The sequence below is a fragment of the Carica papaya genome, chromosome 4 (assembly GCF_054855325.1).
Source record: "Carica papaya isolate Zhongbai chromosome 4, ASM5485532v1, whole genome shotgun sequence".
NCBI classification, from domain to species: domain Eukaryota; kingdom Viridiplantae; phylum Streptophyta; class Magnoliopsida; order Brassicales; family Caricaceae; genus Carica; species Carica papaya.
In genome coordinates this window covers 1,113,807-1,126,544 of record NC_142312.1, presented here as the reverse complement: position 1 = coordinate 1,126,544, position 12,738 = coordinate 1,113,807, and the positions used below count along the sequence as shown (strand labels likewise).

Here is a 12,738-nt window from a genome sequence, read left to right as displayed (position 1 = left end):
TTTTATTATTAACTATTAACTTAAATATCATATATTAGATTAATATTTAATATAACATTTAATTTGTCATGAAACTATTTTAAAAAGTACACAAATTAATAAATTTTATTCGTCATATTAAATTAATTAATAATATTAATAATTAATAACTGAAATTGAATATATAGAAAAAAAAATTAATTCATAAAATTTACTTTAACGTAAAATTGAGACATACATTAAATTAAATGTAAATAAATAATATAGAAAATAAATTTATATTTTAACCTATTATTATCAATATAATTTAAAAGTTAAATGGTTATAATTTTAATAAATTAATTTTTTTGAAAGAAAAATAAACTAATTTTTATTATCATAACTTCTAAATTTTTACAATATATATATATAATATAGGTAAAAACATAAATACTTTTTTTTTTTACAAAATTTTCATACTTGTATAAAAAAAATCATACTTATATGAAAATAATTTTATAAATTTAAAATTATTTATAAAAAAAAAAAGAGGTGTAATTATAGCATGCTCCTGAACTTTGAGGCTTTCATCAACATTTTTGGAGGGAGCAAAGTGTTTGCTGTAATTATCTATTTCTGAGAACACCATGATGGGGGCATGGTGATGCTAGTACCAGAAGAATGCAATGCCCATATTCCTCCTGCTCACTACCCCTACTTCCCTATCCTCCATTCATCAGAATTTCACCTTCTCCAAATCCCAACCTATCAGCTTCACCTGCCAGACTTCGCGCCGCCCAAATCCATACTCGCTTTGATAATCGTGCTGCTGCTGATGCTGATGTCGATTCTGATAATTTCCAGGTGGTAAAATCTCCTTTGCCGTCTCATGTAAAATCCATTACGAGTACTTCGAACCCATTTGTGAAACACTGTCTCAAGCTTCGCCAGAGCTCCTCTTATCGCCACTCTCATCGTTCTGCTCTCGTTGTGGGCACTACCCCTATATGGTGAGTTTTTGTTCCTCCTTGCTTTCTTTCAGCTTTATTTGAATTGGGTACTCCGTGAATTTCAACTAACAAGCAGTGAACTGAGATGGGTATTTATTCATTTTGTTTTTTTCTTTCTCGGGTTCTTATCTGTTTCGCTGTTGGGAAACTTTGATTCAACTGATAACCCTTAGAACAATTATCCGTGGTGTAATTGCAAAAAAAGTGTTACCTTTGGCCGTTCTTGAAAGTTTAGGGTAAATGATTAGCTGATGATGGTTGAAATATACAGGACAGTTAGGCTCTATAAAAAGGAATTTGAATTGATTTTTCTGTAGTTATTAAGGTGTTTATTGGAAATAGCATATGATCACATACATGGAACATTCTTCTCTGCAAGCTGCACATTGTTTAGATGCAGTAACTTCAGACCTTGAAGACAGCTCAATACTTTGTCGTTATGTATCGTGGAGTGAAAAGAATGATGGTCTAGCTGTGCTTCTTTCTCTCTATCCATCTGGTTGAACTGAATATACAAATGAATACTACAAGATTTATGTATTTTTTCCAAGCATACCCTTAATTTGAGTTCTCCGTCTGATGGTCCTGGAGCCAATCCTGTAATGGTGCTAAGCTTCGGATGTCTAATGTATTACATGTTGATGGTACTTGAACTTACTATATACAGGGAAATTTGCATGTTTCAAGATTCAGTACAAAAGAAAACTACTGGAATTGATTGTCTGCTACTGCATGAAAAAGCTGAGATTCCCAAAGGATTAGAGGATCTCTCTACTCGTATTGTGTGTGTTAGCTCTGTGGTGATGAAAAAGCTTTCTGGGATGCAGTCAACCGAATCTATTGAAGCAATTGCCTTAATGAGAATTCCAAGCAGTTTCGTAGATCTTAGTGATCAAAAAGATGCAGATTGTCATAGCTGGTTCCCATCCCAGCAGCGAATTCTAGTTCTTGATGGGATCCAGGTTACATACAATTTCTCCAAACTGTTTCATTGTTGTTCTTCTATTGATGTTCTTGTTGTAAGCTTGAATACTGTGTAAAAGTTGGTCCTAGATAGCCATTCAGACCTTATCAAGTCGCGATTGCTGACAGTTGGCTATATCCAATTTTCAGCTTTACAAGTTTACAAAATAGTTAGCTAACAGTTGTACTAAAAAAAATACTAAACTAACAGTCGGCACAAATGCAAAGATAGATGTATTAGTATATCAATGTGTCTATTAGAAAAATGTAATCAATTAACTTTTTCTTATTAACTTACGCTTTTGGGATAATTGTTTATAATAATTAATTCATAAGATGTTAGGTAGCTATAGCTCGAGTTTTTAGATTCTGACTTTACTATTTCTGTTAAAATTTAATTTTGTGAAAATATAACAGCCGTCTTCTTGATCTATGCAATCAATCTATTGGGTTTACAAGTGAAAAGTTGTATATAAAATATAAATAACAAATTTGGTCAGTTCCTATTAACTCAAGCCTTTGGTAAAATTGATGGACAATCAATTATTTCTTCTCAATATATTGTTTCTGGAAGAACCATGGATTCTTATAACTTCCTATCTTCATGAAAAGGGGAAAAGCCTATCTTGAGTCTGGAGACAGGACCTAATGAAATGAAACTATTGTATTAACTAGGAATAAGTGTATTAGACACACTTGTCATCATAGACGAATTTATTTAAAATTCCATGATTCTTTATACCAGCTTTTGATATTTCTGGGGCATCATTGAGGTTCTCCAGTCATGCTCAATATGCGAACTTCTGCTTATTTATGATTATAGTCCTGCCAAAACTGTTTGGTCATGAGGTCAAATGACTATAAACAGTGGCCATCTCTCTGATTCATGATAGTTTCCTCTTTCAGGACCCTGGTAACCTTGGAACACTGCTGAGATCAGCTATAGCCTTTAAATGGGTGAGGATGAAGGGAGAAAGCTTTTCTTTCTCTCTCATTTGTATGTTTCCTTACTTTACAGTTATATACTTTGTCATGCTGTTTTGACATTCATCATCTGTTGCCTAGAGGAATTCTTATGAAATGGGTCTATGTTGATATAGTATCATGTTTTCATTAAGAACTTGCAAACACTTGAATTAACTAATAAAATTAATAGAATCATACTTTTATGATGATATTAATAGAAATGTAATACCAAATTAATGTACACCTGTTATACAAGAATTGTTCTGATTGTCTCCCCTTGGTCCTCCACTAACAACAACCATCCAACAAAAAACCCTTTTTGACAATCTGGAAAATGTGATCACTCTTAAAATCAGATGAACTGCTATTTCCCAACTCACAGTTGGGATAGAATTTTTTATGAATAAAATCTAATGCATAGATCAAAATGTGATAGAGTGGAGTATTTCTTCTTCCTGGCTGTTGTGATCCATTCAATGAGAAAGCACTGCGAGCCAGTCGGGGAGCCTCATTTCAACTCCCTATTGTTTCCGGTGGTTGGATTCATCTTAAAGCTCTACAGGATGCATTTCAAATGACAATGCTAGCCGGCCACCCGGCACATAATGGAGAAAAAAAATCTGTTTCTACACTGTCTCAAGCTTTTGTAAATTGCTTAATAGATGTGCCCTTGTGCTTGGTTTTGGGCAGCGAAGGACATGGTCTTTCGGAGACATCATACAGCACATGTGAGCTTGTGAGCATTCCAATGGCCGGGGGGTGGGAGTCTCTCAATGTTTCAGTTGCAGGTGGGATTTTCTTGTATATGCTGCAGCCTGCTCTGGTTCATCCTGAGCAATACTGAGGAGTTATTTACTGTACAGATTATGCTAAGAAATTAGTTTTGAATGATATTTTGTGCCAGAGAAATTAGGTTTTGATGTATGTAAAGCAGTGATCAATTTAGATGAATCTGGTTCAACTCCTTGAATTTTCAGGATGCTCTATATATTTTAAACACAGTGTTAGTTTTTCTTTTTTTTTTTTTTTTGTAACCTCAAAATAAGGTACTGTTCCAGTACAATTTATAAAATTTTAGAATTAAATTATTAATTTTCAGTAATTTAAATGAATTATTAATAGCCTGTAAAGTAGGTAAATGATCCCATTTTTTTAAATGAGAAAAGTTTATGTCAGCAAGTCAGATTTAAACGCTGTCGTTTCGGTTTATGCTCAGAGCAGAGTAAACAAAAAGGGAGCGTGAGCAGAGAGGCGACTTTCTCGAACCATACATCATCACGTTACTAAAGATTCTCTCCTCATCGAAACTACGACAAGGCACTTCACTGGCGTCGCGTAACTTTCCCGCCGTTTACCGTCGATGTCAGCTGGAAAACAACCGCAACAGCTGCTATCCTCCTTCTCCTCCGCCTCGGCCGCTACATCACCACTATGCTCCCTGAAAGCATCTCTTCTCTCCCTTGCCGTTTTAACGCTCCTCTCATTCACTTACCTTTCTCTCAATTCCCTCAACTCCTCCGCTCCTCAGGTCCCCCCGCAAGCAAGCTTTCTCTTCTCCTTCTTCTTCAACTTTCATTTTCACCATTTCGTTTTAACTAATATCCTCTTTTGTTGACCACACTTGCAGGTAACCACCGTTACTGCTATTACTGTGGACAGAAGGAAGGGTGAGAGTGATGGTGGAGGGGGGGATTTGTCGGATGTTTATCATTTGCCGGAGGTGTTTCGCTTGAATTACGCGGAGATGGAGAGGAGTTTCAAAGTTTACATTTACCCCGACGGTGATCCAAATACTTTTTATCAGACACCGAGGAAACTCACAGGTAAGTATGCCAGCGAGGGCTACTTCTTCCAGAATATCCGGGAGAGTCGATTTCGCACCATGGATCCGGATCAAGCAGACCTGTTTTTCATCCCGATCTCTTGCCACAAGATGCGAGGCAAGGTAACTGCGCTTCTTTCATGTGTCATTCCTCTCTTGTTTGGTCGTTGAGAAAGTATGAAAAAAGAATGTCCAAACGTACCGTGCGTTTTTTCTTACTTTTTTAAGCTGAATTGAAGTTGTAAGACCATAAGCTTTAGTAACTCTGAACTTCTCTTCCTTTTTTCTGTAAAGAGAAGCAAGAAGTCTTGGCAAATGAACTGTTTGGGTAAATGTCAGATCCCTTTTCTGTGGGATTTGTGGAGGCGTGGTGCATGCATTTTAGATTTGAAATTGAAGCTTGAAGATTGAATTAGAAATTTTAAACAATCACCTGATAAGTGTACAGCATCTTTATTTTATGGGGGCGAGATCGGATGCATGAGTTGAATTTTAACAGAAGGTTAACTCTTCTTAACTTTGGTCAGAAGGTAGTGAACCTTAAGTCCAACAATATTATTTGATACTTATTGCTTCAATTTTTTTGGTAGGATAGTTCTACCGATTTTGCTTCATTTCATTGTTTATGCATTTTAAAGTGGGGTTGTTTTCTTTCTGTTCCCAATTCTGTTTTCTTGATTTTTATATCCAAAACATACTTTTTTAAACTTCGTTTACATGTGAGGCTTTCCTCTTTGTAAATAACTGTAGTTGCTCAATAAATAATGTTTAATTACTAATACCTAAACTAGGACTTGCATGCCTTGGAGTAATTATGCATGCAGCATATCTAATTGGTGTTGCAATGTGTCAGGTGCCTTAGACATAGACCCCAACGGTGAGTATTTATGTGATGCAAAGGAAGAAAATAGGGTTGAGAGTGAAGAATAAGAGGGAAAGGTAGAATGTAGAAAATAGAAGAGAATGAGAGACTAGGGTGAGGAAATTCACTGATGATTCAGTGGTTTCTCATAGATTTTTCATTTAGATTTTCCATACCATACCGCAGAGTACATTCCTAATTTTACCTGGCTATTGGCAGTTGGTACAATAACAAAAGGAATCCATAACAAACTAACAGAAGAAAAATGCTAGCTGGCAGAAATGGGAATAACGATAATGAAATTACTAATAGATGCGCCGAATACACCTAACCTGCCCTCCTGCTAATTCAATTATCCATTTTGGCTTTGACCTTCCTTGAATAAACCAGCAGCGGTCTGCTGGTATTTTTCCCCGCCTTCTCCTCACTTGTCGAACCCCCCTTGGTCTAGGTCAGTCCTTACACAATGCCTAAGCAGCAATAATTGAATGTGACTACGTAATAAATTTATGGTGAATCACATTGTTGTCTGTTGTAATAGATGACCTGCTTTCCATTATTGGCAAGGCAGTGTCTGAGGCAAGAATTAATGGATATGACTACCAATAAAATCAATTGTGAATCTGTCAGCAGGTGTAACAGATGGTACTTTTAGGATTTAAGTTCTTCATATTGATAACTGACATTACTTGATTTTATGTAGGGCACTTCATACGAGAACATGACCATAATTGTTCAGAATTATGTGGACAGCTTAGTAGTCAAGTATCCTTACTGGAACAGAACTCTTGGAGCGGATCACTTCTTTGTAACTTGTCATGACGTAGGTGTTAGGGCAACTGAGGGAGTTCCATTTCTTGTGAAAAATGCAATTCGAGCTGTGTGCTCACCAAGCTATGATGTAGGGTTTATTCCACACAAGGATATTGCCCTTCCGCAAGTACTGCAACCTTTTGCTCTTCCAGCTGGAGGAAATGATATAGAAAGCAGGTAAAAGATTCTTTCCCCTTACTTTCACCTGACAGATTATTCTCCTTGTGCGGCTCTTTGGTTAATGGAGGATAAGTTTCAATAGGTGCATTTGGTCCTCATCTTCTACTACCATTTCATATAGCCTCTGCATTTTTTTGAGAGAATCAATGCAGTTTGTTGGTACATCTTCCTTTATCAATCCGTTGGGACATATTGGAGATGTAGCACAATGTTTTTTAGAGAAGAATGATGACTCTGTTAATTTTGGAATGTCTACTGGCTTATTCTTTAAGTTAAGCATCAGCCCAAATCAAAAGTACAATTTTCCATTTAATTTATTAAAAAAATTATTACTATTATCTTAAATTATCTTAAGCAAAAAGTATCTTTATGGTTGTATACGGTAAAAAGTCATATATATATATATATATATGTATGTACATTGTCCAAACAACTGGTAGTAATGTGGGGGAGGATAAAGTTTTTTCCAACGCAAAAGGTACTGGAAGAGAAGGAACAATAGAGGACTTTAATAGGACTGGTATGACTAGAAGTAAGTATAAAGAGTTGAAGACTTCAAGTCTATCTGTCAACTGAGAAATTATAAATTTGACTGAAGGTCTAAAGTATTCTGTTGGCTCATGCCATGACCAACTTGTGTCTGTCTTATTGCATTGACAAAAATTTTTTTCATGTTTCTATTTTACCACAGTTCTTTTTCTGGTTGAGATTATTTCCTTGTAGTTTTGCTAATAAAACTAGGGTTTGTTTAATTAGTTTTGTTAATAAAACTAAGGTTTGTTTAATATTCTTCTCCACAGGACATTCTTCTGTATTTATTTAAATGAAATTATTCAACTTCTCATCTTAGCTATTATTTTGTGGAACAGTTTGTGCTTTTGGACAGTCTTTAGCTAACTAGATGGTTATTCACTAGCACATAACATGTTAATAAGCTATGTTTACTAATTCTATCCTGTCTTATAGTTGTTCCTTTGGCTCTAGGAGGAACAGCTGTTGCATTTTCGCAGAAATCATCCTTATGCTTGCTACTGATAAATTTTGTGTGTCAAAAAACATTCTTTCGCAGCATGGTCTGTTATTATCAGATCAATGTATAGGCAGAGAGTAGCATAATCTCTCTTTTCAGTGCTGCATCATGTTGTCTTCTTTCTATTGCTCTAAAAGTGGTCTCATATTTGATGAATTGTTGCCTTCTGGAGTTGCTTTGTGTAACCAATATTATAGCGAATGGTAATTCTTTTCCGTATATAAACAAGAAGCATCCTTTGCAGGACGACCCTTGGTTTTTGGGCTGGTCATAGAAACTCTAAGATTAGAGTAATACTTGCACGTGTATGGGAGAATGATACTGAATTGGATATTTCCAACAACAGAATAAATAGAGCTACTGGGCATCTAGTATATCAAAAGAGATTTTACAGGACTAAATTCTGCATATGCCCTGGTGGCTCCCAGGTCAACAGCGCTCGCATAGCTGACTCTATCCACTATGGATGTGTTCCTGGTAAGCGTGCAGTTTCTTTTAGCTGTTTGAATGAGGAGATTTCTATGAGTTTGTGTTCTCTGCCTCTTTTATCCGTTACATAAGTCCTCATATGATAGTAATACATATGGATGCTACAAAATGGGGATGAATTACAACCTAGAAATAGAAAGGCAAACAAAATGTATACTTTTTGGTGCCATGTAGAAGAGCCTTGCTGTTGCTTTGTTGAAATGTTTATAGTGTTTCTGTTATCAAACCCTTAGACCTTAACGCTATGATTAGTGCTGATAAAATAAAGTAAATGAAGTCAGATCCGTACCATAGGATATCTAGTCCTGAACCTCTTACCACAGCCATTCACCTGATTCTTTTGCTTCTTTTAAGTGCATTCTTCAGCATGAGGAAGCCTATCTATTTTCCTAAACTCTGAACTAAAGTTGAGAGTGCATCCCCTACAGTACTAGATGGTACTGAGCACATTTTACTCCCTGTCTAGTTATTTTTTAGGCTAGTCCTATTCTACCAATTATGCGCAGGAATCAATGCTTCAATATTTTGGTAAACACCTAAGAAACCCTGGTTTTGTATATGTTAAACTATTCAAAATTTAAATGTCAGTCATTTAAAATGTACATTGTTATAGTTTTAATTAGTAGTCATTTTAACATACCTGTGCTGGGAAGTTGAGGGTATGAAAATAATTGCGTTATAGTTGCAAGAGATTCACCCAATAAGGTCTTTAGTATGAAGTCTCAAGTGTTTTTTGGAGTATTTTTTTGTCTTCTTGATAGTATATGTTTGCTTGTTCTAAATTGTTTGTGCGGTTTCTTGCAGTGATTTTATCAAATTATTATGATCTTCCATTCAATGACATTCTCGATTGGAAAAAGTTTGCTGTCGTACTCAAGGAGAGTGATGTATACCAGCTCAAGAAAATCCTCAAGGACATACCTGATTCAAAATTTGCTTCGCTGCACATGAACTTAGTCAAGGTAGAAGACTTTCCATAGCACTAAATTGTTTTGCAAGACCAATTCAGATTTGCATCTAATTTTTTTTGGGTAAATCTACATTTTTTACTATAAATCACCCGTTGTTAAGTGGGTTTATATATAGGAAGAAACATAGAAATGGACACCCTTAGAATTTTGTATTGCATTTAGTTCCCTTTTAGCAAAAGGACAACTCTTCCCTTGTCCTTTTGCTATATAGTCTCCCCCAGTTAAGTGGTTTATTATACATAGCTTGAAACATATGCATAACTAGAACATGATGCTTTTGTGTTTTGCGTCACTCTCGAAGATTTAAGAATTCATTTTATTTTTACTTTGTGTAACTAAACCACAAAAGAGTTATTTATCATGCTAAAATTAATATGAAAATTAGGACAAAGAATTAGATTTTGAATGGGGAACCGAACGGGCTGTTGATTTTCTTAACCACCCAACAACAAAGAAACTACCATTTTCTACATCAGTTTGGAAAACCTTGGCCAAATATTTTCTCTTGTTCAAGAAAATGCTACCTGACTGATCTTGAATTTCTTGCCGCTGATTTCTGTGGCTAACCGGAATTCTTCTGGCACGACTTTGCAGGTTCAAAAGCATTTTCAATGGAATTCACCTCCCATTAAATACGATGCCTTCCACATGGTCATGTACGACCTCTGGTTGCGCCACTATGTCATCAAATACTAATTTGTTGACGGATACAATTGCTAAACACTTTTGTGTACATCCAAGAGGTTGGCTTTCTAACAACCTCAAAATCTTTGTAAATTACCTTGACAACTTGAGGAAAGGAATTAAATTTTCGATGATTTGTTTGTTCTTTATATGTTTAGCTATTCATTTTTGTGTACTTTATACTTTTTTGTTTGCCTTACCATACAAAAGCAAACCAATTATGTTTTTCCTTTAACTTCTCAAAAAAAAAAAAATTTATGGTTTTGCTTATATGTGCAACCTGGGCGGCTGGCTGATCCAGCAGTATCATGTTTATGATATCTACTCTTTAGGGGCGAAAAATTGTACTGTATGCAGATACAATGAACTTTGACTGTGTCGTTTTATGGGAAAATTCTTCTTTCATTAGCTTTATGTTTTTGTCGTGAGTTTTTGACATCTAATACTGATTCAATAATTTCATATAGTAATCACTTAAAATGGTATGTTGCCCAGTTGCCACACAGTGCTGAAGAAACAGGAATTTTCCACAACTCTACCACTCAAATCAATTTGATTCTGTTTCATGACAACATAATCTTCACTGAGTAAGTACTAGAAAACCTTCCCCTGCTCTTAGATGAATTCAATTTCTCATTTCATCCTCTGAAAAACATTTGATCCAAGAAAGTTATTAAATTCTAGTTTTGAATGTTTAATTAGATACAATGAAATATATTGTTTCTCTGAAATTCAAAAAAAAAAAAAAATTTGATTGAATTTTATGATAATGCTGATTATACAACTGATTGGACACTTAAATCCTTACATCTTGCTTTTATCTGTTAAAAGGATTTTGATAACGCGGGACGTATCAGTATACGTACAGATTCAAAATATACATCATCAACATTGTAATATTATTTATAATACATGATATTCGAATGATAGAGTTCAAATAAAATAAATATTTGTTCGATTATAAAATATAATTTTCATTGCAGATCTTCATGCAGATTTTTTTAATCTGGTTATGTAATTATTATTTATTTAATATAATATATTTCTTATATTATATATACAAGTTAAATGAGTTTATTGTGTAAAACCTAATCTAAATGAGTTTAAACATATCAATTTTTTTACCAAGTGAAATTATGTATGGATATAGAGATTACATAAATATAATATGATTCCTTTAGCTACGATTCCATTTCCCAAAAATATATATATATATATATATTTCCATATTGACGTCTATGGTCTACAATAGATACGTTTATCAAGTTTTGGTGGCCAATCTACTCAAATTATTTTGCTGCATTATTTTATGTTTAAAAAAATATTTCCAGTCAATTAGATACAAGTCATAAACTAAGACTATATTTATTACATAAAACTATTTTTTAATTTTATTTTTTTATCTTATGTAGTAGTATTATCTATGAACCATATAAACAATACTTATTTTTGAAATGAGAAAAAAAAATACTAAAAATAGATTCAATTATATATATATATATATGAATATGCACATTGAACATGATTCAAAATATATACGAACATCAAGAGATATATAATTAAAGTTGTTGGGTCCCATTCAAATCATGGCCAACCTTAATTGACTTACTGATCTGGAATCTTAATTGGCATGATCTGATCCGATCTGATCTGACCAGCCCAAGACAAAACCCAAGCTATAGAATTTTACCATTTTCAACTGTACTTTATGATTCCCCACGAACTTCAATTTCTTGAAATCAAAAATAAAAATATAAAATAAAACAAATTTTTTTGTATAATTATAATTATTGCATAAGATTATATAAGTTAATTAAATTTTAGTTTCTTAATAAACAGCAAATGTTCGAATTAATAAATGTTACATGATAATCATGCATCTAATAAATAATAAAAGTTATATCAATGCAATAAGGAATTATAATTGAAAATTATTTCTTTTAAAATTTTTACAATAATAAAATGATGAAATGATTAGAATGTTAATTAAAAAAAAATTATTAACATAATTATAACCGTACCTAAACATTAATTATCCTTTTGTGTTTGTCTTTTGTTCATTCTTTTTCACAAACTTTCTCTTCGATTTCAATTTTTTGTTTGTATGCAAATCCTCTAATCACGATTTATTATTATTTAAATCGTATTATTAAGTGTGAAATATTGTTTAATAAATCCCAATTAAACAAGTTTAAAATTTTATGAATAATTTTAGAAAATGGGATTCCTTCCCCTCCTTGTCAATTCATTTTATTATATATTAAATATATGTGAATATTTTTTTAAGAAAGCATATATATATATAGATATTAATTAAGTAATATATGCATATTAATTATAATTAATGTAAATAACTTTTTAAAAAAATAACATTTATAATAACATAATACAACTCAAATTTATAATTTTTTATAAAAAAAATTATTTATTAAATGATTATTAAGATTTCACAAGATTAGCTTGGTTTTAAGTTAAAGTTATAGCCTAATCAATTAGAAAATCATGCAACTTTGCTAATTTCTAATTATTAAGAAGCTATATATATATATATACACACACTTACAAATTATCGTTAGATAGATATATATATATATATATATAAATAAATACAAACATGTACACATACATGTATATAGATGCATAATATATATATACACACACACATATATATATATATATAATTGAAAGAAACCAACTTTTGTCCACTACATCACTTTTGAAATTTGGCTTTCACTAACTTAAGAGATGCTTTGGAAGTTTGAGAATTTCAAACCCATAAGAAATTGTGAAATAAAAAGACGCATCCATTTATACACATATTGGCCATGTAGAGACAATTACTTGATCAAGTAGTATATAATCAAATATTGGAATCTCAAGAAAGAATATTAATACTTATATTAATATTAGAATTAACAAATTATAATATATGTTTATAAATTAATAATTTTAAGCTTATGGGTTTCACTCTATTGATTATCTTTTATATT

At 32.8% G+C, this 12,738-nt stretch overlaps 2 protein-coding genes across 8 annotated transcripts; both read left to right on the top strand.

The window, feature by feature from the left end:
- The first annotated feature begins 527 nt into the window (after positions 1-527).
- Positions 528-4,251, top strand: LOC110814380 (tRNA/rRNA methyltransferase (SpoU) family protein). Of its 5 annotated transcripts, none has more exons than XR_015818234.1 (5): positions 528-968; positions 1,636-1,930; positions 2,838-2,888; positions 3,588-3,685; positions 4,119-4,251. XR_015818234.1 is itself a non-coding variant. In XM_088217167.1 (5 exons), the coding sequence occupies exons 1-5, from the start codon at positions 640-642 to the stop codon at positions 4,121-4,123; spliced, it is 1,032 nt and encodes a 343-aa protein (XP_088073293.1). In that variant the 5' UTR covers positions 528-639; the 3' UTR covers positions 4,124-4,251. The 5 variants fall into 5 exon arrangements, 3 of the variants coding, with proteins under 3 accessions (XP_088073293.1, XP_021897511.2, XP_021897512.1); XR_015818235.1 differs by having other exon boundaries at positions 4,114-4,250; XM_088217167.1 differs by having other exon boundaries at positions 3,334-3,685.
- Positions 4,244-10,802, top strand: LOC110814379 (Exostosin family protein). Of its 3 annotated transcripts, XR_002539648.2 has the most exons (8): positions 4,244-4,437; positions 4,525-4,842; positions 6,285-6,571; positions 7,849-8,081; positions 8,898-9,055; positions 9,659-9,807; positions 10,244-10,335; positions 10,580-10,802. XR_002539648.2 is itself a non-coding variant. In XM_088217166.1 (7 exons), the coding sequence occupies exons 1-6, from the start codon at positions 4,258-4,260 to the stop codon at positions 9,758-9,760; spliced, it is 1,266 nt and encodes a 421-aa protein (XP_088073292.1). In that variant the 5' UTR covers positions 4,244-4,257; the 3' UTR covers positions 9,761-9,807; positions 10,244-10,532. The 3 variants fall into 3 exon arrangements, 2 of the variants coding, with proteins under 2 accessions (XP_088073292.1, XP_021897509.1); XM_088217166.1 differs by lacking the exon at positions 10,580-10,802 and having other exon boundaries at positions 4,244-4,425; positions 10,244-10,532; XM_022041817.2 differs by lacking the exon at positions 10,580-10,802 and having other exon boundaries at positions 10,244-10,532.
- The last annotated feature ends 1,936 nt before the right edge of the window (positions 10,803-12,738 follow it).

Coding starts and splice junctions, on each gene's coding strand:
- LOC110814380 (XM_022041819.2), top strand. CDS start 640: ATGCAATGCCCATATTCCTCCTGCTCACTACCCCTACTTCCCTATCCT. Junction 2,889..3,333: donor CAGCTATAGCCTTTAAATGG/GTGAGGATGAAG, acceptor AAAATGTGATAG/AGTGGAGTATTTCTTCTTCC. Junction 3,686..4,113: donor TCTCAATGTTTCAGTTGCAG/GTGGGATTTTCT, acceptor GTTTATGCTCAG/AGCAGAGTAAACAAAAAGGG.
- LOC110814379 (XM_022041817.2), top strand. CDS start 4,258: ATGTCAGCTGGAAAACAACCGCAACAGCTGCTATCCTCCTTCTCCTCC. Junction 4,438..4,524: donor CTCCTCAGGTCCCCCCGCAA/GCAAGCTTTCTC, acceptor CCACACTTGCAG/GTAACCACCGTTACTGCTAT. Junction 4,843..6,284: donor GCCACAAGATGCGAGGCAAG/GTAACTGCGCTT, acceptor GATTTTATGTAG/GGCACTTCATACGAGAACAT.